The sequence below is a fragment of the Myotis nattereri genome (assembly GCF_964212035.1).
Source record: "Myotis nattereri genome assembly, chromosome: 10".
NCBI lineage: Eukaryota > Metazoa > Chordata > Mammalia > Chiroptera > Vespertilionidae > Myotis > Myotis nattereri.
This window is the reverse complement of record NC_138085.1, coordinates 45,215,106-45,239,033: the sequence shown is the minus strand read 5'-3', so window position 1 is coordinate 45,239,033 and position 23,928 is coordinate 45,215,106. Positions and strand designations below refer to the sequence as shown.

The following is a 23,928-nucleotide window of genomic DNA, read 5'->3' as shown; positions in this document are numbered from 1 at the left end:
TTAGGAAGACCTGGAATGGTCATTGCACGCTCACATAGTCTAGGCATAGCTTCCGATCACCGGCTTCCCATTAAAATAATAAAATAAGGAAAACACACAAGTACAGGAGAGAGACAGTTAGCATGATCACTCACAGCAGCTTTCATAAAGTAGGACTCATCCTTTCTTTTGTGAGAACATGGCCCCAAAACTCCACATTTCATGCCTTGAAAGTTTTTAGGCTTCTCTGATGGTGATCAGCTTCCCATACTGTGATTTTTTAAAAAGTTATGTATTTTTTTAAACCTGATCCAGCTCATGTCTTTTGATTAGAAAGAAGATAGATATCTGGCTTTGGGCCAACAGTGACCCACCATTCAACTTTCCAGTCTTTTTGTTCAGACCGGACGGTGCCCGCACCTGCTCATGCCTTTGGTTGTCTGTCTTGCAGGAGGGGAAATTTATTGCCTCCAAATACTGCAGAGGTGCTTGACTTACTGCGAATTAGTTCAGAGGTTTCTGGAAGGAAAAACCCCGGTGGGTGTGACTGAGGAGAGAGAGAGGAAGGCTGTGATTCCCACACCCCCTTGATATCAGACGTGGAAGTCGCACTCTCACAGGCCATCTGGGTTGGAAGAGATGTGATTTGGGGCTGCCCCCCCCCCCCCCTGTCGGGCATGCCAGAGGAGAAGGCAGGACGTGGCGGGGCCTAGGAGCTGTGCTGCAATCGCAGTGACCCAGAGCCACTGGGCAGGAGAGGAGGCTGGGCAGGGCGGAAGCATCCTGTTGCTCAGAGTCAGGAGGCCTTGGAGCACCTCCCCTGGCTAGAGAAGCTGGCTTCTGTGCAGGTAGCTGGGTGGTCCACGCTATGGCGTCCAAGGGGTGTAGCAAGTTCAGGCCTGGCGGTACAGGGTACCTGGTCTGATAGGTGGGGCCAGCAACAAGGAATGCTAGGCCGTAGGCCAACTCAGAAGTCAGGGCAGGGCTGGGATTGGCATTCGGAGGTCTGTTTTGGAGGGTGAGGATCCCCTCCAGCTGGCAGTTCATGGAAGCAGCACTCAGCCCCGGGAAGGAAGTCTGGCAGGGGCTGGAGGAGGGGAGGAGAATGAGATTCCCAGCCGCTGTGGGTGGGGAGGGGGGCCGGGGGGAGGAGAATGAGGGGGACAGCAGGCCCAGAAGAGGACCAGGAGCAGAGCAGGGACTCAAGCCACATGCCCACCCTGGAGGGCCGGATCTGTAGGAAGAGGCGGTGGTAGGTGGGTGACTTCAGCTAAAGGTCAGCAGGTGCTCCTGGGAATCTTGGCCTAGGGGAGGCCACGCTGTCTCTGTCTTTGTGGGGTGATTGTCCAGGAAACCGAGGGGGCCTGGGTCCCAGGTAGAGTCTCTGTAGAGGCCGCTGCAGGCGCTCTGGGCGAGGCAAGGGCAGGCCGGAGAAGAGAGCGGTGTGAGGTGCTGGAGAATCCACCCCTTTCTCTGAGGGAGGCTTTCTGCCTTTTGTGGGTGAGAATAACTCATAGATTCTGCTCCCTTCTTCTCCCTCAGCTAGGTTTCGGGTTAACATGTAGGTGACGTCATCCCTGGAACCCCACAGACCTGGAGCGCTGCCACCCTTGGGCGAGGGGGCAGCGAGTGCCCGTGGGTGCCCTCCGCTCCAGGCTGGTGTGGCTTGCGGCAGCCTTGGTTGTGTTTCTGTGTGCCTCCTGGAACGGAGACTCTCCTTTCTTTTTTACATAAACGACGGCGAGAGAAAGCAAACTGTGCCCTGAGCTTGCGAGCTTGTGGTGGTCTCTGCTCTCCCCGCTCTGGTGGGCAGCCTGGCCTGCCTGCTCAGTGCCAACCTCCCCGTCCCAGAGAGCACGTGGTGCCCAGGGCGCAGCCTCCTCCCCATCCTCCTGCAGCAGACCTGTAGATTTCTGACACAGGGGACACTGGGAAACGTGCGCCCCGTCGCTCTCTGTGTCCCTGTCTTGGCATTTTTGTCATTTTGCAGGTGACCACTGCGGGGCCCTGAGCGCGTGAAGGGCCTCTGTGGGGCGGGCCCGGGGTCGCCGCTGCGTTCCGATAGCCGAGAAACTCCCACCCCTTCCAAGGAGTCTTTCTGTATGATTTTCTCCTTGGATTTTTGGAGGCACATTCAGGAACATGGCCCCACGCTTTTGCCATGTGGCTGCTTTGGACATCCGGCCATTCTTGGGTGCTCTCTCTGCCTCCGTAAACTCTCAGGATCTGTTTTCTTCCTGTACGTTTCAGGGGTGGTTTTCGGATTTCACTGGTGTCCATTCTCTTTGAGGAAGGCACACGCTCGTTCCTCTGGGAATGCCAGCTCAGTGTCTCTCTTCCTCTGACTTCAGGAGAAAGGCTATGAAGGGCACAGTATGGGTTCTGCTTTGTGCTGGGTGTGGGCAGCATAGAGCAATGGGTAAAGACATGGTGGCCCCTCTGGAAGATTTTTCTAGAGGTTAACTGATTTAGTGGAGTTAAATGTGCTTAGGAGTTTAGCCTTGAGTCAGATCTGGATTCGAATCCATGAGTAGCTCAATTTCCTTATCTGTAGAGCAGCCTATTTCCTTATCTGTGCATTACGGCCATGTTGCATGGGTGACAGGAGACAGTTCAGGAAGGTACTTAGTAAGGTATGTGTTCTCTGTGTAACCCATAATTTTCAGTTAGTAAATATTTCTTTCTGTTGGCTACTAAAACAGTCTTTGAAAGATCCATCTCATGTAAAGGTTTTTGTGGGGGGTTTTAATGTGGAGAAATTGACAGTTTTATGGGGGGGATTTTGTTTACCATTGTGACAAATTTAACTTCTAAGGTTTTTGTGAAGATTAATTGATTGAAAATAAAAGCCAAACACAGTTTCACATATGTAGTAAATGCTCAATAAATGTTAGTTTTTATTACTACTAATATCCTTACTATCCTGACAAGAGATGGACTGTAATTAAAAATTAGCCCTGTTTTCTATATAGTGCATTTCACTTTTCCTAGACCTTAAAGACACTTTTCCTAAATGATAGGACTTTTTTCCATATCTGTAAAACCAAAACCAAAACCTTTGCTCTTAGCGACTGCCACAGACATATTGTTTAGAGCTCAGCGGACGAGTTAGGATGCATTGACCTGTTTTGCGTGGGAAATGAGAACTTGTATTTATAAACATTGCTTCCAGCGCCTCCACCAGGTGGCTGCCAGCTTAAGTGACAGGACTCATTAGGCAGTGCTGCCCACCCTTTTCACACTTACGAAGTTCCAAGTCACTCACTTCAGGGCTCTTTGGGGAAAAAAGAGAATAGAAAAATAAAAATGGTCTGCAATGCCAAGAGAGCGAGGGTATCTATTTTGAAGTTTTGCTTCTAGGAATGAAAACAGGATGGGGGAGATGAGAAGAGGTGAGGAGAGTGGCAATGATAGTTTTTCTGCTTTGAGGCAGGGGTTCAGAAAATTGTCCACTTTCTCAAAGAAAGTGCTCAGTAGCAAAAATAATGGCAAGAGCTAGTGGCATTCACTGGGCTAAGCCACAGCTGCCAGGTGATGTGTTAAAATAAACATTTTATGCAGCTTATTTTATTTAATCTGCCCAATAACTCTAAGGTGTAAGTACTTTTACTCTATGCTCTTTCCTTTTTTCCGGAGGAGAGAAACAGAGGCTTGGCGAGGTTAAATAACTTGCCCAGGTTCACACAGGTATTAAGTGGTGAAGATGGGATTTACAGGAACCTAGACAATCTGATTCCAGAGGCTAAACTCTTACAATACTTCCAACACAGGAGGCCTGAAGTAAGGCAGTATCCCTGCTGAGGAGATAAAAGGGGAGAGAGGGCTGCAGTGCTAACAGAAAGAAGAATCTCCCAGGGGGGACACCCGGCTTGTTCTGATACTCCAGTTAGTCCTAGAGACCTCAGTGACGTTGCATGCTCAAAACGAGGACCCCAACAGCCTTTTCCCCGTGCACCTGAAAATGTCCAGCTTTATTGCTCATAGGGTACCTTGATAAGATGCACATTGTGGTCCTGGGTCCTGGAGCACAGCATGCACAGGCCCGTGGGAGTGTGTGAGAAACGCAGGGTTTCAGACCCCCCTTTTACTGATCCTGAAACTCCAAGTGTCCCTGGTGCTTCCTATGCATGTTAACTGGAGCAGCACTGCTCTAGGCAGTTGGTTTGCCTCCACTCTGCCCACCAAAGTGAAGTCACCACTTTGCACAGGGTGCTCATTTTCAAGGGCAAACGCCTGCCCCTCATGAACCGAGTGCCTGGTGTGTGTGGCATGACAGAGCCACAGAGAGCTGGAGCCAGGGGTAGTCAGAGAAGCGGGGAGGGGTAATGAGACACACATGCCAAGAGTTCACAAACCTTTCCTCTCAGAAGCTGTTGGGATCTTAGATGGTTTTAAGTTAGGTAATAAACCTTTATTTTTGCTGGCCCATTTTCTTTCAAACTATAATATCTTTTCATTCTCCCCAAAGACTTGCTAATCTATACTTCACAACCTGGTTCCATTTTACTTTGTATGCAAAGAAGTCTTTCTCTGCAAAATACCTTCCCTCCCCCCCCCGCCCCCCCGCCCACCCCAAGTCGCTCCCCCAACCCATGGCACTCCTCTCGCTCCAACTCCTTCCTTACCCAGGATGCTTTCCTTTCTGTGTCCCACTCTCTCACCCTCCATGCACTTTCGTGTCATCCTGCCTGCACACACGACTCCCTCAGACCTCCTTTGGGCCGAGAGCAGAATAGAAGGGCACCACCAGTAAGGGATGAAGAGGGATTATCCATGAGTGCCTTGAGAGAAGATCCCAGGAAGGCAGGGAGAGTGAGGATGGATGGGTGCCCCTATTATTATTTTTTGTTTCTTTGTTAATCCTCACCTAAGGAATTTTTTCCATTGATTTTTTTTTTTAGAGAGAATGAAAGGGAGAGAGATAAACATGGATGTGAGAGACACACATCGATTGGTTGCCTCCTGCAGGCACCTCCTTTGGTGCATGGGCCAACGCTCTAACCACTTAGCCAAACTAGCCAATGCAGGTGTCCCCTAGTTAGCCAATTCACAAGGCTCATGGGGAGGCTCTGCTCCATCATCCAGCCACACAAGTGAGGGCAAACGTGTGGGTAGAGTTTCTATAGAATGTACACACATTATCCTGGTTATCTGGTGCCATTCAAGAATGATGTGGTCCAGATGAACAGAACTCTACTTTTATAAATTTTAAAAAAAGTTTAGGGGCATCTTTTATGAAAGTGTTTCCAGACTATACATTGACTCTATCAAATCTGATTATAACAAGAGTTTAAGAAATAATTTAGCCCAGCAGGTGGAGTTCAGTGGTTGAGCATTGACCCATGTACCAAGAGGTCACTGGTTCAATTCCCGGTCAGAGCACATGCCCAGGCACCATCCCCAGCAGGGGGCGTGCAGGAGGCAGCCCATTGATGATGTTTCTCTCTCATCAATGTTTCTATCTCCCCCTCTCCCTTTCTCTCTCTCTCTAAAAATCAATGCAAATGTATTAAAAATAATAATAATTTGAAGTCAGTAGATACATGAGTTATGGCACTGTGCTCTATACTTTCTTGTTTACACAGCCTCTTTAGGACAGAGGACTGTTGTCCCCAAGCTAAGGGCCCTGGTGAGCTACACTTCTTAGGTTTTTATTTTTTTTGTCTCTTTATTATCTTATATTTGCATAAAGATCTCAGCCTACACACTATCAGGCAGGAATCCAGATGAGTAAACTTTTGAAACCTGCATCTAAAATAAACATAGCACATTTCTGTTTAAGAAGCTTATGACCATTTCTCCATAGAAAACATAGGCGCTTTGCCACATGTAATCTGTGACTCTAATCCAGTGATTCTCAAACTTGGCTGTACATTTTAATCATCTTGGAGCTTTAACAATGGCCAATGCTGGGATCTCACCCTCCGAAATACTAATTTAATTGGTCTTGGGTCCAGTGGAGGCATCAGGATTTGTAAAAGCTGCCATGTGATTCTCTGTGCAGCTGAAGTCGGGAACCACTGCTTCTGACCTGCATGTCTGAAACTTTTTTTTAATCCTACTTTTCAAGTGCATTCCATATAATTGTGTTTGTTGAGAAGTGACCTCTTTGATAAATAAATATTATCTTGTCTGTATAAAAGTGTGTGTATCTATACACATACATGTATCCTATATGTAGAGTCTATATAAGTTTAAAAATAAATTATATGAGTCTATAGAAGTTTAAAAATAAATTATATGACAAACTTTTGAAGCTAACACAAAATAAATGGTGTGTGAGTACATGTGAGTGTGTGTGTGTGTGTGTGTGTGTGTGTGTGTCTGCTTGTCTATAACATCCCACACGTGGCACTCTTTTTTTTTTTTTACTGACTAAAACATTTATTTTCATGGTTATGTAGAACTTTTTGCTCTTTCATTAACATATGATTTATATATTTTGGGAAGAATATCTCAAGCAATGAACTCATCATGCATTATTAAAATAACATTTAAAAATCGGCAAAGTACTGGTACCTAAAATGCTTTCTGAGATGTTGATTCCAAACAAAAGTTTATGACTTTTGCACCGTTTTACCTTTGCAATTGCAAGTGTATGTTCCTTCTTTTTTATCTTAGAAAACGGTGGGGGGATTTCCAGTTTGTTTTACTGTTAGTGTAAATACATGGGTTTCAGTCCTATCTTGTAGGGCACTCACATCCTGAAGTTTCTCAGACTTCATAAAGAAGTTATGCTGTTTTTGCAGGGATTTTCCATGGTGTTTAGTTGGGGGAAAAAATGCTGAATGGATGAAAAATGAGTAAAATCTCTGTGTTTTTTTTCTTTCCTATTCATCACTGCTGTTTGTCCTCTGTGTGTAGGCAACTAATTTGCTGTTGTTCCCCCGAGGGGAATTCGAGTCAAAAAGTCATATTGAATTACTTGAAAAAGGTATTCCTATCTCAAAAGAACAAAGTACAATGATTCAGGAAAAAATATTTGGAGAATCTCTCCGATTTCTTGGTGTACGTGCTGTATCTGTCCACGGCACTCTACTCGTATGAACATTTATATAAAATAAATCTTAAGTTAATTGACGGACTCTGATGAATAATTCTTACTTGCTATGAAGTTACAAAGTCCGATTTCCTCCTTTGATCCCATCAACGGCATGTTAAAATTTTGACTTTTTTTTTTTTTGTATTCTATAAAAACCCAGTAAATATTTTCATTCTGGGCCTCGGTTATGTAGTTGGGTTCTTTTCCTATTTTTCACGCAGTTGTATTTTACGCATTATTTGTGTTGACAGTGAAGAACCATGAGTGGTAGGAGCTTAACAGAACATGTTATTTATAGTAAAGAAGTTATTCCAAATTTATTTCAACGGGCTGGCATTCCCGGAGTTATAAACACCCAAACTGTACGAAGGACCTACATATACACACAGATGTTCAACCTCGATCTCTTACTCCTAATCTCATTGCCCTACACCCACAGGGACCCATTCACTGTCACCATAATTTCCGTGAAGAAGTCTTGGGATGTTCAGAAACACATGGCTTCCCACATGTAGGCAGGGATAAACAGGGGTGGCGTGGAGTGGGGATGGCAGGACGTAATGATACGTTTGGAAACTGACATTGGGCTCTTCTGAAAGCCTGGCATCTGTTGATTTAAAAAAAAAAAAAAAAGATGTTTCCCAACATAAGCTGTATTTTTAAACTTACCTTTACTTATTACTCTACCTGAAATTCTGCCATTGAAAGAGTCATTTACATGAACAAATCTCCTTTTAAAAATGTCAACACGCCTGGGAAGGTGAGGGGGCATCAGTTATTCATGCCTCGTCTGAATTAGTTCTTTCAGATTGCTTTCTACCTCCCCTCCACCAGACAGAAAGGCTGGAATGTTCTGATCAGTGGGAGATGAGGAGTGTGAATGCAGAGCAGGAAAAGAATAGGTCTGAGTGAGGGGACCACAGTGGGGGGACCAAGTGCCTCTGCAAGGCAGGGGGGGTGCTTGGAAACTCCAGTTGGTGGATGCTGTGCAGTGGAAGAGAGATACAGAAAAGGAGGTACTACAGGCAATTACGTTTTCCTAGGCTGACTCCATGCACTGAAATATGAATAGAAACTCACTTTCCTCCTTATTCTGACACTTCCTGGCTTCCTGCACCCTGGCCTCAGATACCAGTTGGAAATTCATTCACTTAATGAATTATTTTGGCTTTGATGAGCAAGCCTGGGGACCTACCCCCATTCATAACTTGCTTCCATGGGAAAATATGTTCTAATGTCCAAGAAACCTATTGACAAATGAAGTCAGAATGTACTGTGCCTACATTAGGGTCTACCCATTTGCTTTTCCTTGGCTTCTCATTCTCCAACCTGAGTTTGGAACGGGAGGATTTGTTAGGTTGAACTGGAAAGCGACCCTGAGGCATGAGGCTTTATTTGGTAAAATGTATGTACAATTAGGGCATGGAGAGGACACTGATGATGCCGTAGAAACACCTTTATAGGTCAGGATTTTAGAACCCTGGGGACAAACTCCCAAATCCTGACCATGGCCCACAAGGCCCTGTATGGTCTGGCTCCGTTTCCTGGCCAGCTTCGTCTCGTCCTGCTTCCCGGGCTCCAGTCCTCTGGTGGTGTCACGCCACGAGTCCTGCAGACACGCAGAGCCTTGACCATGCTGTTCTTGGAACCTGCCATACTTCCTCTGCCCCCTGCCCTTTGAGGATGCCCACTGGACCCAGTCGATTTTTTCCACCCTTTCGATTTCTGCTCCAGATCACTCCCACCTAAGTCAAATTCCTTTGTTTCACACTCTCAGCGATTTGTATTTCTTTTTGATTGAGTGCAATTGGACATTTATTACTGTGATTATTTGTTTTAACATCCCTGCCCTCTAACTGGAAAGCTTCATAGACACAGGGACTTTTTTCTGATTTTGTTCACCATGTGTGTCCCTAAGGGTTGGTGTAATGTTTGGGACATAGTAGGAATTCAATACATTTCTGTTAAATGGATGAATGAATTAGAAGGATGGCTGTTTATGGAAAAGATGGTCACCTCTGCCATCTTTTGGGGCTCATTTTGAAGGGCTACATTTTCCTGTTTAGAAAAGGGAGCAGTACATTCATAGAGAGAGCTGCCTCCTCCAGGCTCTGATTCTTCCTTTCTGTGATGTCAGGGGCCCACTAACGGGCACAGTAAGGCTCTGAGCTCAGGCCACAGTGGTTAATGATTAACAAATCTTAGACACCGGTTAACAAACCTAAATTCAACTAGAAAGGAAAAGCCTCATGGCAAGTCTCTGTGAAGCCAACCTTAGGAAACATATCTAGACATTTCTTTTTATTAAGTGCCAGCACTACGTTTACTTAATGTCAGCCTATTCTTACATCCATCTTTTCGGTCCGTGCCATTGGTATATCTGTAGCATGGGCATTTGGTAAAGCCATGGCAGGTGCCAACATCTAACTCCTTATCTTGGTTTCCAAAGGAACCACCTCAATCTTCAGGAAAGCCAAGGGTGGTACAATACGATATATGAGAATATGCTTTCCTTTTTTTTTCTTTTTAAATCAACTCAGAAGCACTTTGAACTAAGAACAAGGAAACCTTAAACACCAAAGGATGAGAAGAGATGCAAAAGGGAGGCTGGGTTAACAGAACCCTAATTAAAGTTAAACTTAGAAGTTAACCATTGGATTTAGACTCTGACATATTTGTATGTTGGCTGTAGATTCTGAGCTATATGAAGTCTGCTGTGTTTCTCTTGAAAATATGGAATAAGGCTTAGGGGTTGTCTTGTTTTCATTCATCTTACAAAATGCTTCGTCATGTCTCCTCGGCTTGTATGACATGACAATCTGTACCTAGTATCAGATACTAAGGCCCTCAGGTAACCAGCTGAAGAAATGCTGAGGCGGGTGTGGGAGGGTGCTGTGGGAAAGACTGATACAATGACTGAGCAAAGCCAGAAAAGCCAGCGTTCTAGAGTTCTGCACTGAGCACCATATCTATAAAGTGTGAGTCTGGAGTGTGTGCTCAGGGTCAGATTGTCTGCTTAGAGACAGCTGTTTCTTCCTTTAGGTAAAACTGGGAGATGTGTAAAGGGGAGATAATATTAATTCATTGGGGAAAATGCAGAAGGAAACAAAGAACTTTTGCTTTATCTTTCAAAGTTTAGCTCAGGGAAATGAACACACTGTAAGACATTTTAGTTAGGTAAACAGTTGTAAGTTGTCATTTCAGGAAGTAGGAGCGTATCTCTGAAGGGCTGTGGCATACATTATCAAGAACACTGTTACTTGAACTCTTAGTTTGTCTTTTGCCCAAGATGAGCTTGAAGATTCCAAGGAAACTTCCCAGCTTTGGGGAAAAGCATTTTGATTGTTTCCTTATAGTTGACTGAGTTACACTGGTGAATATTTTTCAAGAGTTTAATTTAGGTATGTAGCAAAAAAAAAAAAAAAAAAAATTATAACAGCTGTAAATTGAAACTCTGGTTTTCCCCATGCAGTGGCAAATAAATGCATTTACTTGTTTGTTTAATAAGCAATTGACAAGTTTGTACCTTGTACACTGGGGTAACCCTCGGGTTAGCAGGGGTCCTCAGACTTTTTAAACAGAGGGCCAGTTCACTGTCCCTCAGACCGTTGGAGGGCCGGACTATAGTTTTTAAAATAAAACTATGAACAAATTCCTATGCACACTGCACATATCTTATTTTGAAGTAAAAAAACAAAACGGGACCAAATACAATATTTGTATTTGCGTGTGCCCACGGGCCGTAGTTTGAGGACCCCTGGGTTAGAGAATCTTAGAGAAGAGTGTGACCCAGTCTCTGCTTTCACATATCCTACAATCAAGTCCTATAGGGTGTCCTATAATCATATACAGAAATCCTAGTCCTAGTATAGGATGATGTGTGTCGGATAGAGGAATGTTGGGAGAAGAAAAATCACTCAGGATTGGCGGGGAGGAAGGGGTCCTAAGCAGCTGGAGTCCAGCAAATGCTTCTTATGGGAGATGGGAGTTGAGCTGAACTGGAAAGGTCACCAAGGAGTTTGCCAAGAAGGATGCTACCAGGAAAGGGACTAGAATAGGAAATGCAGAGAGGTATGAGAAAGTGGCCTGTGGGGTGGAATCTTGAGAACATTCCGTAGGCTCCGGGGGGCAGGCAGTGTGTGCCTGCCCATACTCGGACTCAGCAGCAGACAGGCCGAAACACACCAGGAGAGAGATCACCAAAAACTTCCTGTGCCAGGCTGAGAAGTGCGACCTCTATCCCGAAGGCAGAGGGCAGCCACAGAAGGATGTTAAGTACCAGGGTTAGATGTTTTAGAAACATCATCTGGCAGCTGTTACACAGTCTAAATGAAGACAAAACACCTCCTTAAAACCTCTGAAGTGTTCTCACTGGTGGCTAAGAAAGGGTATTCTCACCCGTTATCCTCTTAACAGAACACAGAAACATCATCCCATCCAACTCCTGGCTAAGTAGGCACAGCCATGATCTGGAGAAGTGGGTTTGGGGTAGTTTTTAGGTTTTTCCCGACAGCCTGGTACACCCAGAATGCTCCCCTACAGAAGCAACCTGAGCTCCCCACACTGATGGGATGTTTGCACCACCGGCCCCGGGAAAGGCAGGAGTGCTCTACGTACATCCCAAGGGGTGATCCTCCGTGTCCTCTCATGTGGACGTAGTATGTGAGGAAACAGATGAGAGAACGAGAAACATCGTCATTGGATGGAAACTGAGCCACCTTACAACGCAAGCTTTTCAGGCCTAAGAGTGCTTGTGAATTGACCATTTATCCAACTTTTAAGACACAATAGATAAGGTGACAGGAGAAGATTTGACTTTGGGTGGTGGACACAGGGTCCAATATACAGATTTTGTAACATAGAAACCCACACCTGAAACCTATCTATAATAATAAAAGCATAATATGCTAATTAGACCAGACAGCCCAATAACCCTCCGGACGTCCTTCCAGATGACCTTCCAGATGAAGCCAGGGCTGCGAGGCCTGAGCCCCTTGCACAAATTTTGTGCATCGCGCCTCTAGTATGTTCATGTTGAGCAATGTCACCCCAATACATTTAATTTAAAAAAAAAAGACACAATAGAATTTGGTCAGTACTGAAAGATAAGATTATAGATGGCCTTGATGTTTCAGTTGAGGTACATTTTTTGGACAAACACTATATATTTCTAAACACTCAAGGAAGAGAAAAATAAAGCTTAAGGGGTGGATGTGGCCTGGAACTACAGTCTTGATACAAAATTGTAGATGAAAATGACCCTGCAGCTGTGGTGGCTTCCAGTTCGACTTCCAGCAAAACGGGGGGGGGTCCCCAACCTTACACGTCCCTTTGCCCCGGCAGCGGAAAGTTCAGACCCGTCGTTAGAAGTTTTGCCTCTGTGACATAAAGGTCCCTCTGACCGACTCCTCATTTTATTTATAAACCTGCTGGCCGGCTGACAGGGGAAGTGCCGGTCGGTGGTGATGTCCATCTCAGGCACTTTTCTGGGTTTTGTTTCTGCCTCGCTCGCTCGGGGCAGGTTTTTGGGAATGGCAGTCCTGGGGGTGGGGGAGTTAGGAGGGAGAGAAAAGTGGGAGCAGGGCTTTGACCTGCCGGAGAGGAGCCCCTGCTGACACGGTCAGTCTGACCCATTGAATGGCCTGAATGCGATAAATGCCGCTTTATCCTGCCTTGAAAGGCACGAGATAGCACAGTCTAAATGCCTGGGCATGCTTAAATGGGCGACTCGGGGTGTTTGAGCTGAGCGTGTTTGAAATCTGAGCTCTCTGACAGCCAGGGAGCGGCCACAGGTCACCTGCCTCGCTCCACAGGGACAGGCCCAGGTCTCGCAAGAAATTGTCCGTAGACGAATTGTAGTACAAATTCCTTTCTTTGTGGGTTGGCCTCTTCACTAGACCATGGCCTATAAAATTTTGTAAAAACAATTCTTAAATATTATTTGAAAGGGCAAATGGCCCACGCTGAAAGGCTTGACAGTTTGACATATAGAGCAGGGTTTTGATAGCTCGGAAACGGAAAAGTGTGGCCAAGATTCTCCCCCCCCCCCCCCCCGCCCTTCTTGTTAGAAGCCTGGTGTTTTTTAAAACAGTGTCTTGTTGCGGCACCCAGTTGCTCTGCTCCCAGCAATCTGACAGGCAGTGCGCCTGCGTCAGTGATCTTCAGTCCTTTCGGACCCATTTGGGAGAGGAGCCCCAGAACAGCTGGCACCTTTGAATCCAACGTCCAAAAAGCACAGATCCAGGTATTGCCAATTAAGGAGCCATTTGGATGCTCCTATCAAAGCAGGTTGCTTTCTGAGAACAGCCAGAGCTGGGGCCTAGAGAGAGAGGAGCCTTGAGTTTCACTTCACTGAGGGGGATTGAGGGGGGCGGGAGGGGGGGAGGATTTGAGTGGCCTGGCCCCATCAGAGCCTGGAAGTGGCAAGAAAGTGGATTTCTGCATTAGAATGTTGCATATGAGCAGCCGGTCTGCGCCCAGCGCCCGCTGCCTCTGCATAGCCAAAGGCCATTTTCAGGAGCCTCCTGCCCCTCAGTCACTGGCCTGCTAGTTAATTGCCACACGGACTTCATGACACATGGGCAGATAATATGACATTTTCGGTTTCTGTCACTAGCAAACGCCACAACGTTGCTTGCACTAGTTGCTAAGAAGCTGTCAGAAACCATTAGCGATTGGCCAAAGTCGCCCTATGGCATTTCCTCATAGCATCAGCAAAACGAGCATAAATCACCCACTGGAGCCTACTGCTATCCTAATGAGGCTGTAAGCTTGTTTATGGACTAGCATCATTTTTATGATTATTTCCACCTTTTCAGTTTGCCTTCATTTGGCGGCAGGAGAAGTCAGCTCCAGGAATGAAGTCAGGGCTGACATTTTACAAATGTGGTTCAGAGCTGCGGCCTGCTGCCGTGTGGTCGGCCGGCGGTTCTCCAAGTTTGTTTAGTGATCTTAAAAATAAAAAAAGGAAATAAATCCTCCAGAGACCGCAGAGAGGTGACTGTATCCAATTGCAGCGTGAATGGATATGCTAAAGGTACAACTGACCATGTAGACGGCCCTCGGAGGCCGGGATGAGGCAAGATCCTTTTCAATTTTTAAAAAGTGGGGGAGGTTAAACAATTTATTAAAATCTAGGAAATTGTTTGCTTTTAGAATAGTGTGCTTTATTATGCTCTCTTCTGGGTCCCCATCTTCTCCGTTTCCCTAACTTGTGTCGGGAAGGAGCAGGGTTTATTATTTTAGGCTTTTCTGAACATGCACCAGTATTTACACTGGATTGAAAGCATTTGCTTCCAATGAAAATCTTGTCTTAGATTACAACCCAGCAGTGTAATTTCCCTCCCAGATGGGAGTAAAGTAGCTGTATTTGCCTAAAAACAGTAGGAAGAACAAACTGTGCGTTAAGCCAAGGCTGCTTTTGGCTTGAGCTAATGATGTAATAGAAACCTTTTATTCGGGAGAGGTCACTGGCAGGGACTGAAGGGGGTGATCTGGCTCCAGCTTGAAAGGTTGCTCCATTGTATCTACATAAGTCTTCACTTAAAAAACTCTGCTCCTAATGCTTCTGCTTTCATACAGCAGAAATAAACAGGAAAGGTTCTGGCGAGTGTTACACATGGAATGCAGAAAGCCTCCCTCTCCTAATGGAGTATATAATTCAGGTGCCCTCAAGGCACGCTTTCAGGAATTCTTTTGCCCGAGGTAATGGGAAGCTAAGGCTGCTTTAAGGCCTTGATTATCTATTGATGCACAAAGCTGGAAAAAAGTCATCTCCGCTGGATTATAGTAGATATTTCCATAAATTATCAATGAATTCTCTTCTAGGCAGGCACGAGGCATTGCCTGCTAAATTAATCTGAGGGGGTTTGGAGATGGATAGAAAGGCTATTTTTTTTCCTTTTTCTTTTTAAAGGTGGCAAACAGTCATGGTGGTGAAGGACTGTGTGGTTAGGTTAGAAGCTTTTCATTTTTAATCAATGATGGAGTAATATGCTTCTTTTCCTTGGTTACCTTTTGCCTGTTGCAAGTGGATTAGCCCATTGAAATTTTAAATGCTGTTGAGTTGTTTTCTTTGCTCATGTTTCTTTAATGAATTGTTATTTTATATGGTGAATTGCTTCTCTGAATAAAAAGCCTCTTTAAATACTGGACTTACAAAGAATTTGTTAGGCAAATCCAAGGGGACGCTTTATAAAACACTTGGTTATGCAAATAAAGAGTTGGGTGGGATGGAAGGAGTACAGATTTAGGGATGGGAGTGTCTGGCTCAGCACAGACCCGCTGCCTCCAGCCCAGGCCGGTGACCTTGGGCAAGTCCCCCAATAGGAACCCAAGCACTGTCCTCATCCATACACCCAGGGCTTTGGCACTGTGGGTCTTTATGATCTTTCTGCTGAGAACACAGCTAGGATTCTGCAGGAACTTCAACTAAAATATATGGATTTTAAGTACAATTAAATTTATGGATTTTTAAATTAGTGAAAAGTGAACTCTGAAAAGTTCTGCAAGCATTTTTTGGGGGGGAGCATGGCTTATGCTGCAATTATAGCAGGAGTGTTGAAATTGGTCTGTTCTTCACCCAACAAAGTTTTAAAACTTTAACTCAGTACCAGTCAAGGCTAGTTGGGGGTTGGGGGAAGGGTCTCCTGAGGCAGCTGCCATTGATAATGATAACATAACTGCCATAGATTAGACTGAAAGAACTGAAATTAAAAGAGAGAATTCTTTTTGTATGCCGTATATGTAGGCTACTAGAAATAAGGACTATGGGAATTCATGGAGCAACATACAGTCCCCGGGAAATGTGTCTCACCAAAATGTACCCAGTTCTTTCTGGGCTACGCATGCTGCTCTCCAGGGACTTTCGTGGCCCAGTGAATATGCTTCGAGGACTTTTGTTACCTCGTTGCGAAGCCTTGTTGCTGCAGCGCTTCTTTCCGGCCCAGATCAACCTGTCCCTTTCTAAAAGCCAGCAGCTGCCACCAAGAGCTGGGGCTCCGGGTAGAGACGCATGCTTGAAGCTACTTTTCAGTGTAGCGGGTTTAGTTTGCTGTTGTTTTTCCTTGAGCTTTTGCACTCAAACACCAAGTGTTTCCTTTTCATTTGTACCTTATAACTTATTTTGGACAGTGTGATTTTATGGGCTGAAAATGTTTTTTTTTTCTTATTAGACATGACATTGTAAAAGAAATCCTACATTTTAAAGTTCATGGTGTCACAAAGCCAAAATGTTTTCTAGAAGAAGGAGCTTAAATGTTCTACCAAAAATCAATAGAAAAATAGGATCCCATACACAGACCTGTGTAAGCAGGTGACTTTTCAGTAAGAAAATTTACATGTAGAAGAAATTTTAGACGTTGTCTGTATTATTAGGGTAATATAATGCCAGTGGACTGTTCATTTAACATCACTTTATTTGATTTAAATAGTCACTGTTTTTTAATCAAAAAACAGTTTTGGGAGTTTTTCCTTACTGAACTCATTCTCTCTTTCTATGACAAGAAAAATTATATTCTATTTGAAGCATTCCTATGTCAAAACTGCATATATGACAAATCACCTACATTTCCCTGGCCTAATTTAGTCTCAAGATAGATCACTTGTGGAAATAGTTGATATCTCAGATGCATCTTCTCCCAAGTTGACATCAATGACTCCATGTGGGATTTGAATACCCAGGCAGGGGCCCAATTCTGCTAATGGCTTCCACCATATTTAACTCCCCAAAAGGAGTTACACTTCACGTGTCTCAGCTATACACATTTGAATAATTACCATGGCAACGGAGCTGCTAGCGAGATTGGCTGTTTCCCTCCATTCCCTTTGACCTTTGCAATGTTCTTTGGAAGAAGTTCCTGAGACCTGACCACTTTTGAGCCTAGGCCTTGTTCTTTCTCTTTGTCTTAGAAAAAAAAAAAAAGAAAAGAAAAGAAAACAGTACCAAATAAACTATTAATCATTTATATTGCTCTTTTGGTTTTGTTTATATCCAAAGGCATACTATTTGAATAAAGCATGTCAAGGTAGCATCAGTCAAAATTTGATTCACTATGTTTGCAGGTGATGGCTTGGACAACAGTGTAGCTTCCCCCAGCACAGGTGACGATGATGATCCAGATAAGGACAAAAAGCGTCACAAAAAGCGTGGCATCTTTCCCAAAGTAGCCACAAATATCATGAGGGCGTGGCTGTTCCAGCATCTAACAGTAAGTGGATTCTAAATGACATATCTAAACTAAATATGGACAAACAGTTTTGATAGAAAAAAAAAATGGGGGGAAAGTGATCCCTCTGAACCTGGAATATTTCATAAATCATTGTCTTCCCACAGTTTCCACAAAAGTGTCCGCACTTATGTCCTCAAGACGTTACCCCCAATGAGGCGTTTGATTTGAAGTTTGCTATTGCAATGTTGTTAACTTTCATTCGTTCTAAGGTGTAGGAGTTCATGTGCACTTGTGATTTTAAGTATGCATGTTAATGATGTTGCTGCTCTCAGGGTGCCTCTGGAGCACTTAGGACCAGCTCCCAGTAAGAAGCAAGTGAGACAAACCCCAGAGAGAAGGACTTAATTTCTTCTAATGCTTTCGCGGACCTTTATAACGAATGGCCCGCAAAAATTCCAATCTTGTTGCAATGGCAGGATGCGCACATAATTTGCTTTTAAGTGGTGTGAATGCACTGGCTGCCATTCCCAAACGCCCCTGTGAGTCAGGGCTGCGCAGTGAAAGTGGCCCCTGTATTTAGAACTGTAAAGGAAAACACAATATAGAGGCAGCGCTTCCTGTGTAGTCCCTGGTGACTTTTCAAGCCGGGTAACAGTTTATATTGTCTGTGTGAGTACTGCTGTTTTCACTGCAGGAATTCTCCTGGAGATGTGAGAAACTGGAGATTTGGGGCTTTCTGCCACCGAGGGATTTGTTTGGTTTGGTTATTGTTCTGAATGAATTTCATGTTCAAAATATTTATAATCATAATATTGCGGTGGATATTTTTGGAAGTGCACACAGATTTAATGACATCCGAGGAAGAAGACAAAAAGAAAGTTTATGAGTAAAATAATATTTTAAAAATCAGCAAAATTGTTGACCCAGGGGACTGGGACTCTCGCTCTGAGAGACAAAGATGGGTTTAGACAGGTGGTAGCATAGCACAGCCTAAGATGAACAAAGACGAAGAATCTTTGGCCTTTTAAAAATCTTAGGAGCAAACCTTTTATGTTACTATTTTTAGCATAGTTTACTTTTCTTATAGTCATACATTTTTCTTAAGTATTAAAAGTTAATTTTGCATGGTCACAAACGTGTCCTGACCTGTTGACCCTTATACCCTGGCCCACTCTCAAAGCCATGGTCCTCGGTGACTTGTTCTGATTCAGGGAGACAAACAGGACGTGGAAGGCCACGCTGGTGCTGCTCCTGTGGACAGAGGCTGTGCCTCCAATAACACTCGAGGGTATACATTAACCCAGCGTGTGAATAAAATCAAAACTGAGAGCAGCAGGAGTCACTAAAAAAAATGGTTTCCACCCTTCATTTCTTCCCATGGTGATTCCAAACAGTTACTAGATGATGTTGACAGTTTGGAATCAGCTTTAGGGCTTGGTGAATGCTGGTAGTTAGTGGAAGGTTTAGATTGCTTAGCTGATTTTAACATCCTGTTAGGTTTACCTACCATCTGATTCAGGTGCCATTCCCTAGCTGACACTCGTTGCTGTATGTACGTGGATAGTTTGAGACCTGCCTTGTGCGCATCTGCGACTGAGGACTATCAGGTACTACTGAAGGGGAGATGGGGCGCTAGGGTTGAGGGGGCTTTTAAAGCCAGCAGGAGATGAGAAGTGGTAGTTGGTCAATAGTGCTGATGCAGCCCTGCTGATACTTCATCACCTGTGCTAACCAGCTAGCCTGAGCTGGAGGATGAGCGTGGGGAGGGGCCAAAGTCAGGTCCACCCTGAATATTTCTATTTCCTGTACTGACAGAAAAAATGAATAGATTTTGTCAACCTCCATCTCAATCAGCAAAGGAGCGTTGGCTTTATTTGCAGCTCAGGTGCCCCTGAATAAAATATAATCAAATATTGGCTCAGATAGAAGCAGGAGAGAGAGAAGCAAGTTCTTTTATGCATCCATCAGGTTTCCTAGGTTATATCCTTGTGAAGGACCTTGCAGAGAGCTATATTACCTCCTTTAAAAAACAAAGAATTCCTTTTAACAGCCAGCATGACTTTACCTGCATTGCAACGCTTTCAGTGGTACCTATTATTGGAATGATTGTGATAGGAGTTATTCTTGAACTGCCCGATTTCCTTCAGTGTCGGGGTCTGTTCTGGCCTGTATCGCTACCCTGGAAGGGGAACCCATTTCCATGTCTCCCTGGCTCTCTATGGATGCTCATAGACATCACCTCGTGGTTTGTTGGATAGTTCCACATGCTCCTGCCCCATTCCACTGCCATCTACTCAGACAAAAATATTGATAATGATAATGGTCTCTAAAAAGAAAGTGCTCTCATAATATCATCTAAAAAGCACAGGTAGGAGGTATATTTAAAAATTTTCCCCCCTTTTCCCAGTGAGAAAGATTTCCTTCCCCTTTCTCTAGTTGCAAGAGCAAATAGATCTCCCGTTACAAGGAACACCTTCTCCTTGTCCTGCTGTACTTCTTGAAGGAGGGTACAGACTGCTTAGGTAATATTTATAGTCAGGAGCTGATTATAATAAGTTTGTGGAAAAACCTATAGCGTTTTGTTGTGATTTGTCCCAATGTGGGTCACTACTGACATCTCAGTACTAATCCTTTAGCAACTTCATTTCAAGTTCTGAGAGGTCTCCAGGGATGCACAGGTCATTTGGAAGACTGTACACATTTTAAATGTAACACATTCTTGCTCCATGATTAATGCAACTTATCTAGAAAATTTTTCTTAAATCTTGCTAGATATAAAAGAGCAATGGAAGCTGGCTAATTGAAACAATCGCAATAATAATTAATTAGAAAATTGTAAAAACCAATCTATTACATGCCAAAGACATATTACAAAACCTCACACACTTCTTTAAAAGCAAATTGCTATTTGTTTTCTTTTTCAAATAAACGGGTCAATCTTTCAATTGGGCTTATTCAGTTGAAAACAAAATCTGCCTTTGAAAGGGCTTTGAAGCATTTGTGTGTTAGAGCAGTGGAATGGGCCCCGAATTTTTTAGAAAACCTTCTGGATTTGCACCCCAGCTGCATAAGAAAATGTGTCGTTCTCTGGTTATCCACAGGTAGATTTAATCAGTAGCACATCTGACTACTCCAAAGAGAGAGCTCAAGCTTCGTTCTTGGACTCACAGTCTCTAGCAAGCTCAACTGGACATACGTGTGCGTAATGGAAACAATGAAAGAAAAAGGAACAGATTTTAAACTTTGGTGTTATCGGGTAAAAAGAAATTTCACTGATGTAAATTTTCAGCTTGACTACTTAGTTGAGCATCTGCCAGTTTTGCTAACTAGAGAAGATCTCTTAAAAAGAAACTATTCCCTGGGACTGAAAAGAAAGACTGACATGTAGATAATAAAAGAGAATTAGAAAAAAAAATAAAAGCATTTATTAATTGAAATGCTTGCATTTGCCTGAAGACAAATTATTGCAAGCAATTAAAAAGTACTTAATAGTGCCATAGTAGTCACTATAGATATAGTGACAGACAGTTCAGGGGCATACACCACATCAAGGTTTCTTTTCCTTTCTGAGGGGCATTATTCCAACTGTAGATATAACCTGCTGTGTTGTAATGTTTAAGCTGGATGTGTTTTTCATATTAGCGGTTATTTTGCTACACAGTGCCCTGGTGAAAATGAGGAGAAGGAATAAATACAATGTTTAAGGTAAAAATCAAGTCTCCCCCCCGCCCCCGCCACCCTAACATATTGCAGGTTTAAATATAATCTAAATAGAAAAGCGGTTAATATGGTTCTTATTTAAAATATGCGGTGACGTATTTTCCTGCATGGAGCTGCTGTGTGTCCCAAGAATCCTGAAAGTTACCAGGAGGGAGGTGATCCTCAAGGAGAATTGATTTTCATTCGCATTCTCTTGGATTCCCTACTCTTTCACTGATATTGAGGATCCTATAGAGACAAACTTTGTTTGCAAGTCAGATACACATAATTTGCTATTTAGTTTAGTTTTGTTTGTTTGTTTTTGTGAATTGAGAGCCTAGAATTTTTGTTTGTTTGTAGCCAAATTTGTCTCAGTTTCTTAATGATAAGATTTTCTTTTCTCAATTCGGATAAAGTCAATGTGAGGGGCAATGGAATCTTCCAGGTTGAGGATGGCGTTTCCATAGAAACACTATTAGATGAAAAGTGCCCTGTGGGTCTGCCATTCTAAGGATGGAGTAAATGGAATTGAATTGGGAATTGAATGCTCTGGAAGAGACAGATGTTGTTTCATTGGTTTTGCTTTTGGTAATAAGATTGGTTGGAGACATCATAGTGTGATATCTCTGCTTGCAATTTTGGAAGAATTACTCTGTAAACATTAGGAATTATTTTTACAATGAAAAAGTCCTTCTAATTGGTACCCAGATAATCCCATTCTGCTGATCCAGGCGAGCACAATGTGGATCAAAAGGTAGATGGGTAGGCATGTGGACAGAGTAGAAGGCATTTGCTCCTCTCCTCCCATTTCTACTTCTCTCTGATCCTCATTTCTATAGTTGGCCAATTTTAACAATGAATCTTCTTCTTATGTCTTACCAGCTAGCGTCCCTTCAGCTACCATTCGTCCTAAGAAGGTAGCAAATGGGAAGACTGTGTTTTGGAATTCTTGCCTGCAGGGTAGTACAAAGTATTACCTTCACACGAGGCCTAACCTATCTTCTTGAGCCAAGGAAGGCGGTTGGTGGAGACAGCAGCTCACTTGACTCCTTCCTCACTATATGTTATCTGCAGATGGATTATTAAATTAGAAGACTTGAAAACTAGTATGAAAACTAGTATGAAGGACACCTTCCAGATGTCCATGTACCAATGGAAAAATGAGCTCTCTCAAATCTGTAAGAAGAATATCTTTGCAGTTATTTTTTTTTCCAGTGCATGGCATTGTCCTTCCCCTTCACAGGCCTTAGTCATGATGATGGGTCACAGCTAGGCTTTGCTGGAAGCAACCCAGGCTCGGATCACAAATCCCTGCATTTTAATTTTCAAAGATCTCAGCTCCTTAGGAGATAGCATATTTCACCCACTGATTAGATAGGAACCCTGACTCCCGCCCCCCCCCCCCATTGGAAATCATCTGTCCCTGGAGGAAAATGGAATAGATTATTTAATTACTTGGGGGTAATATTGGAATGCCCTCATTCTTCTGTGATGTACATCATCAAAACTCTGTTTTAATAATGAAGCAGTGGTTTCTGGATTCTGGGGCAACTGCCTTTTTCTTTTTCTGAGCGGGTTATTGAAATCCTAATGGGATGGGTGATGAATTTTCTTAGGTCAGGTACACTGAAAAGGCTACAGCTGGAATTCTTCACCCAGAAGAATCGGAGTTAATACTAATGATCATTGTGAATTAGAAGATCAAAGGCGAAGCATCAGCCTGTTCTCCAAGTTGTTGCCCCAGAGGCCATTAGTGACCTGCCGAGCTCTCGCCCAGCCTTCAGCACACCTCCTTCCCCTCGCCCCAGCCTTTCTTCCCCATCGCGGTGATGCCCCTCTGACCCGGGGTAATTACAGTCCCTGGAAGAGGAGGCATGGCGGGAAAGAAAACAATCAAAAGTAAAAACAAATGTGCAACTTTAAAATCGCCCGTTTGTCCAGGTTTATAGAACTCACAAGCAGATGAGCTCTGACTGGGGCACTCTGTTATTTTCGGGGTGTGGTTGAGATTTTTGTGCTCAGTCCAGTGGTTGGTTCGTTTTGCTGATGCTTGGCCCCTTCTGTAAGGGACTTGTGGAGAGTCTGGCTGGCAATTTGTCAGATTATTCTAAAATCTTCCCTCGGTTTCCAAGGCTAAGTAAAAAAATACGCTATAGTTTGGCTTCCTGATATCCTCTTAATCGGGCTAATTAAATAAAGGATTAGGTTCAAAACGAAAGTGCCCATAGAAGCACAATTTATTAAGTTGCTGGTTGCTGATGCACGTAGCTCTTTGAACACTAGCCAGCCATTTATACTTCAAAGCACATATCAATATCGTGTCTTCCTCTCATTCCTCTTAGTGATGATGTATTTTGGAAGATAAAATATCAACCTCGGTCAATGAACGTGCAACTGCTCCTGCTCGATTTATCTCTCAGATTAAAACCGGAGCATCGGGTAGATGTGTGTGAGTGTGTTTCGCAAACTAACTCAGTCCAACCCTTAGGAATGCGATGTGACGTAAGCTGGCTTTTCGCTTTCTCGGTGTTTAAGATGCCTAGGGAAGGTACTTGGCTTTAAAGTGTGAAGGTTTGGTGGAGAGAGAATCCGATGGCTTCGTTTTAGAAAGGTGGCCCAAGGTTTTGGTTTGGTCGGGCTTGGCTGGTTGTTCTTTTGCCAGTAGAAGCACATCTATATGTCATGGCATTTAGGAGACTTGGTCTGAGATAACTGAACATGCCCTCATCACACCTGTCTTTCTTACAGCAGTGTGAGCATGACGGTGTGCAGGCATGTCCCTCCAAACCGGGGTGTTTTTCTGTAGGACAGCTCTCTCAGAACCCCTGCCATCTGTACCAATCCTCGTGAGGAAGATGTGTCCTTTTTACTTCCACGTTCAGGGTTCTAATTTTCCATTCCTGCTTCCGTAAGCCAAACAGAGGGTAATCAGAGAGTGGAGACCACATGGCAGTGGTCTGTGGCTTGGGTCACAAAACCCTCTCGGTCATGGCCCAAGGTTACCTGTGCTATCCTGAATGCCATGAGGCAGCAAAAATT

The 23,928-nt window shown here is 43.9% G+C and overlaps 1 protein-coding gene across 1 annotated transcript in view; it reads left to right on the top strand.

Moving 5' to 3' along the window:
* Positions 1 to 23,928, top strand: part of MEIS1 (Meis homeobox 1) — a 130,895-nt gene that overhangs the window by 55,644 nt on the left and 51,323 nt on the right. Inside the window, exon 8 of the mRNA XM_081101108.1 lies at positions 17,084 to 17,229. Coding sequence (XP_080957234.1) covers positions 17,084 to 17,229 — 146 coding nt within the window. The remainder of the gene's footprint in view (positions 1 to 17,083; positions 17,230 to 23,928) is intronic.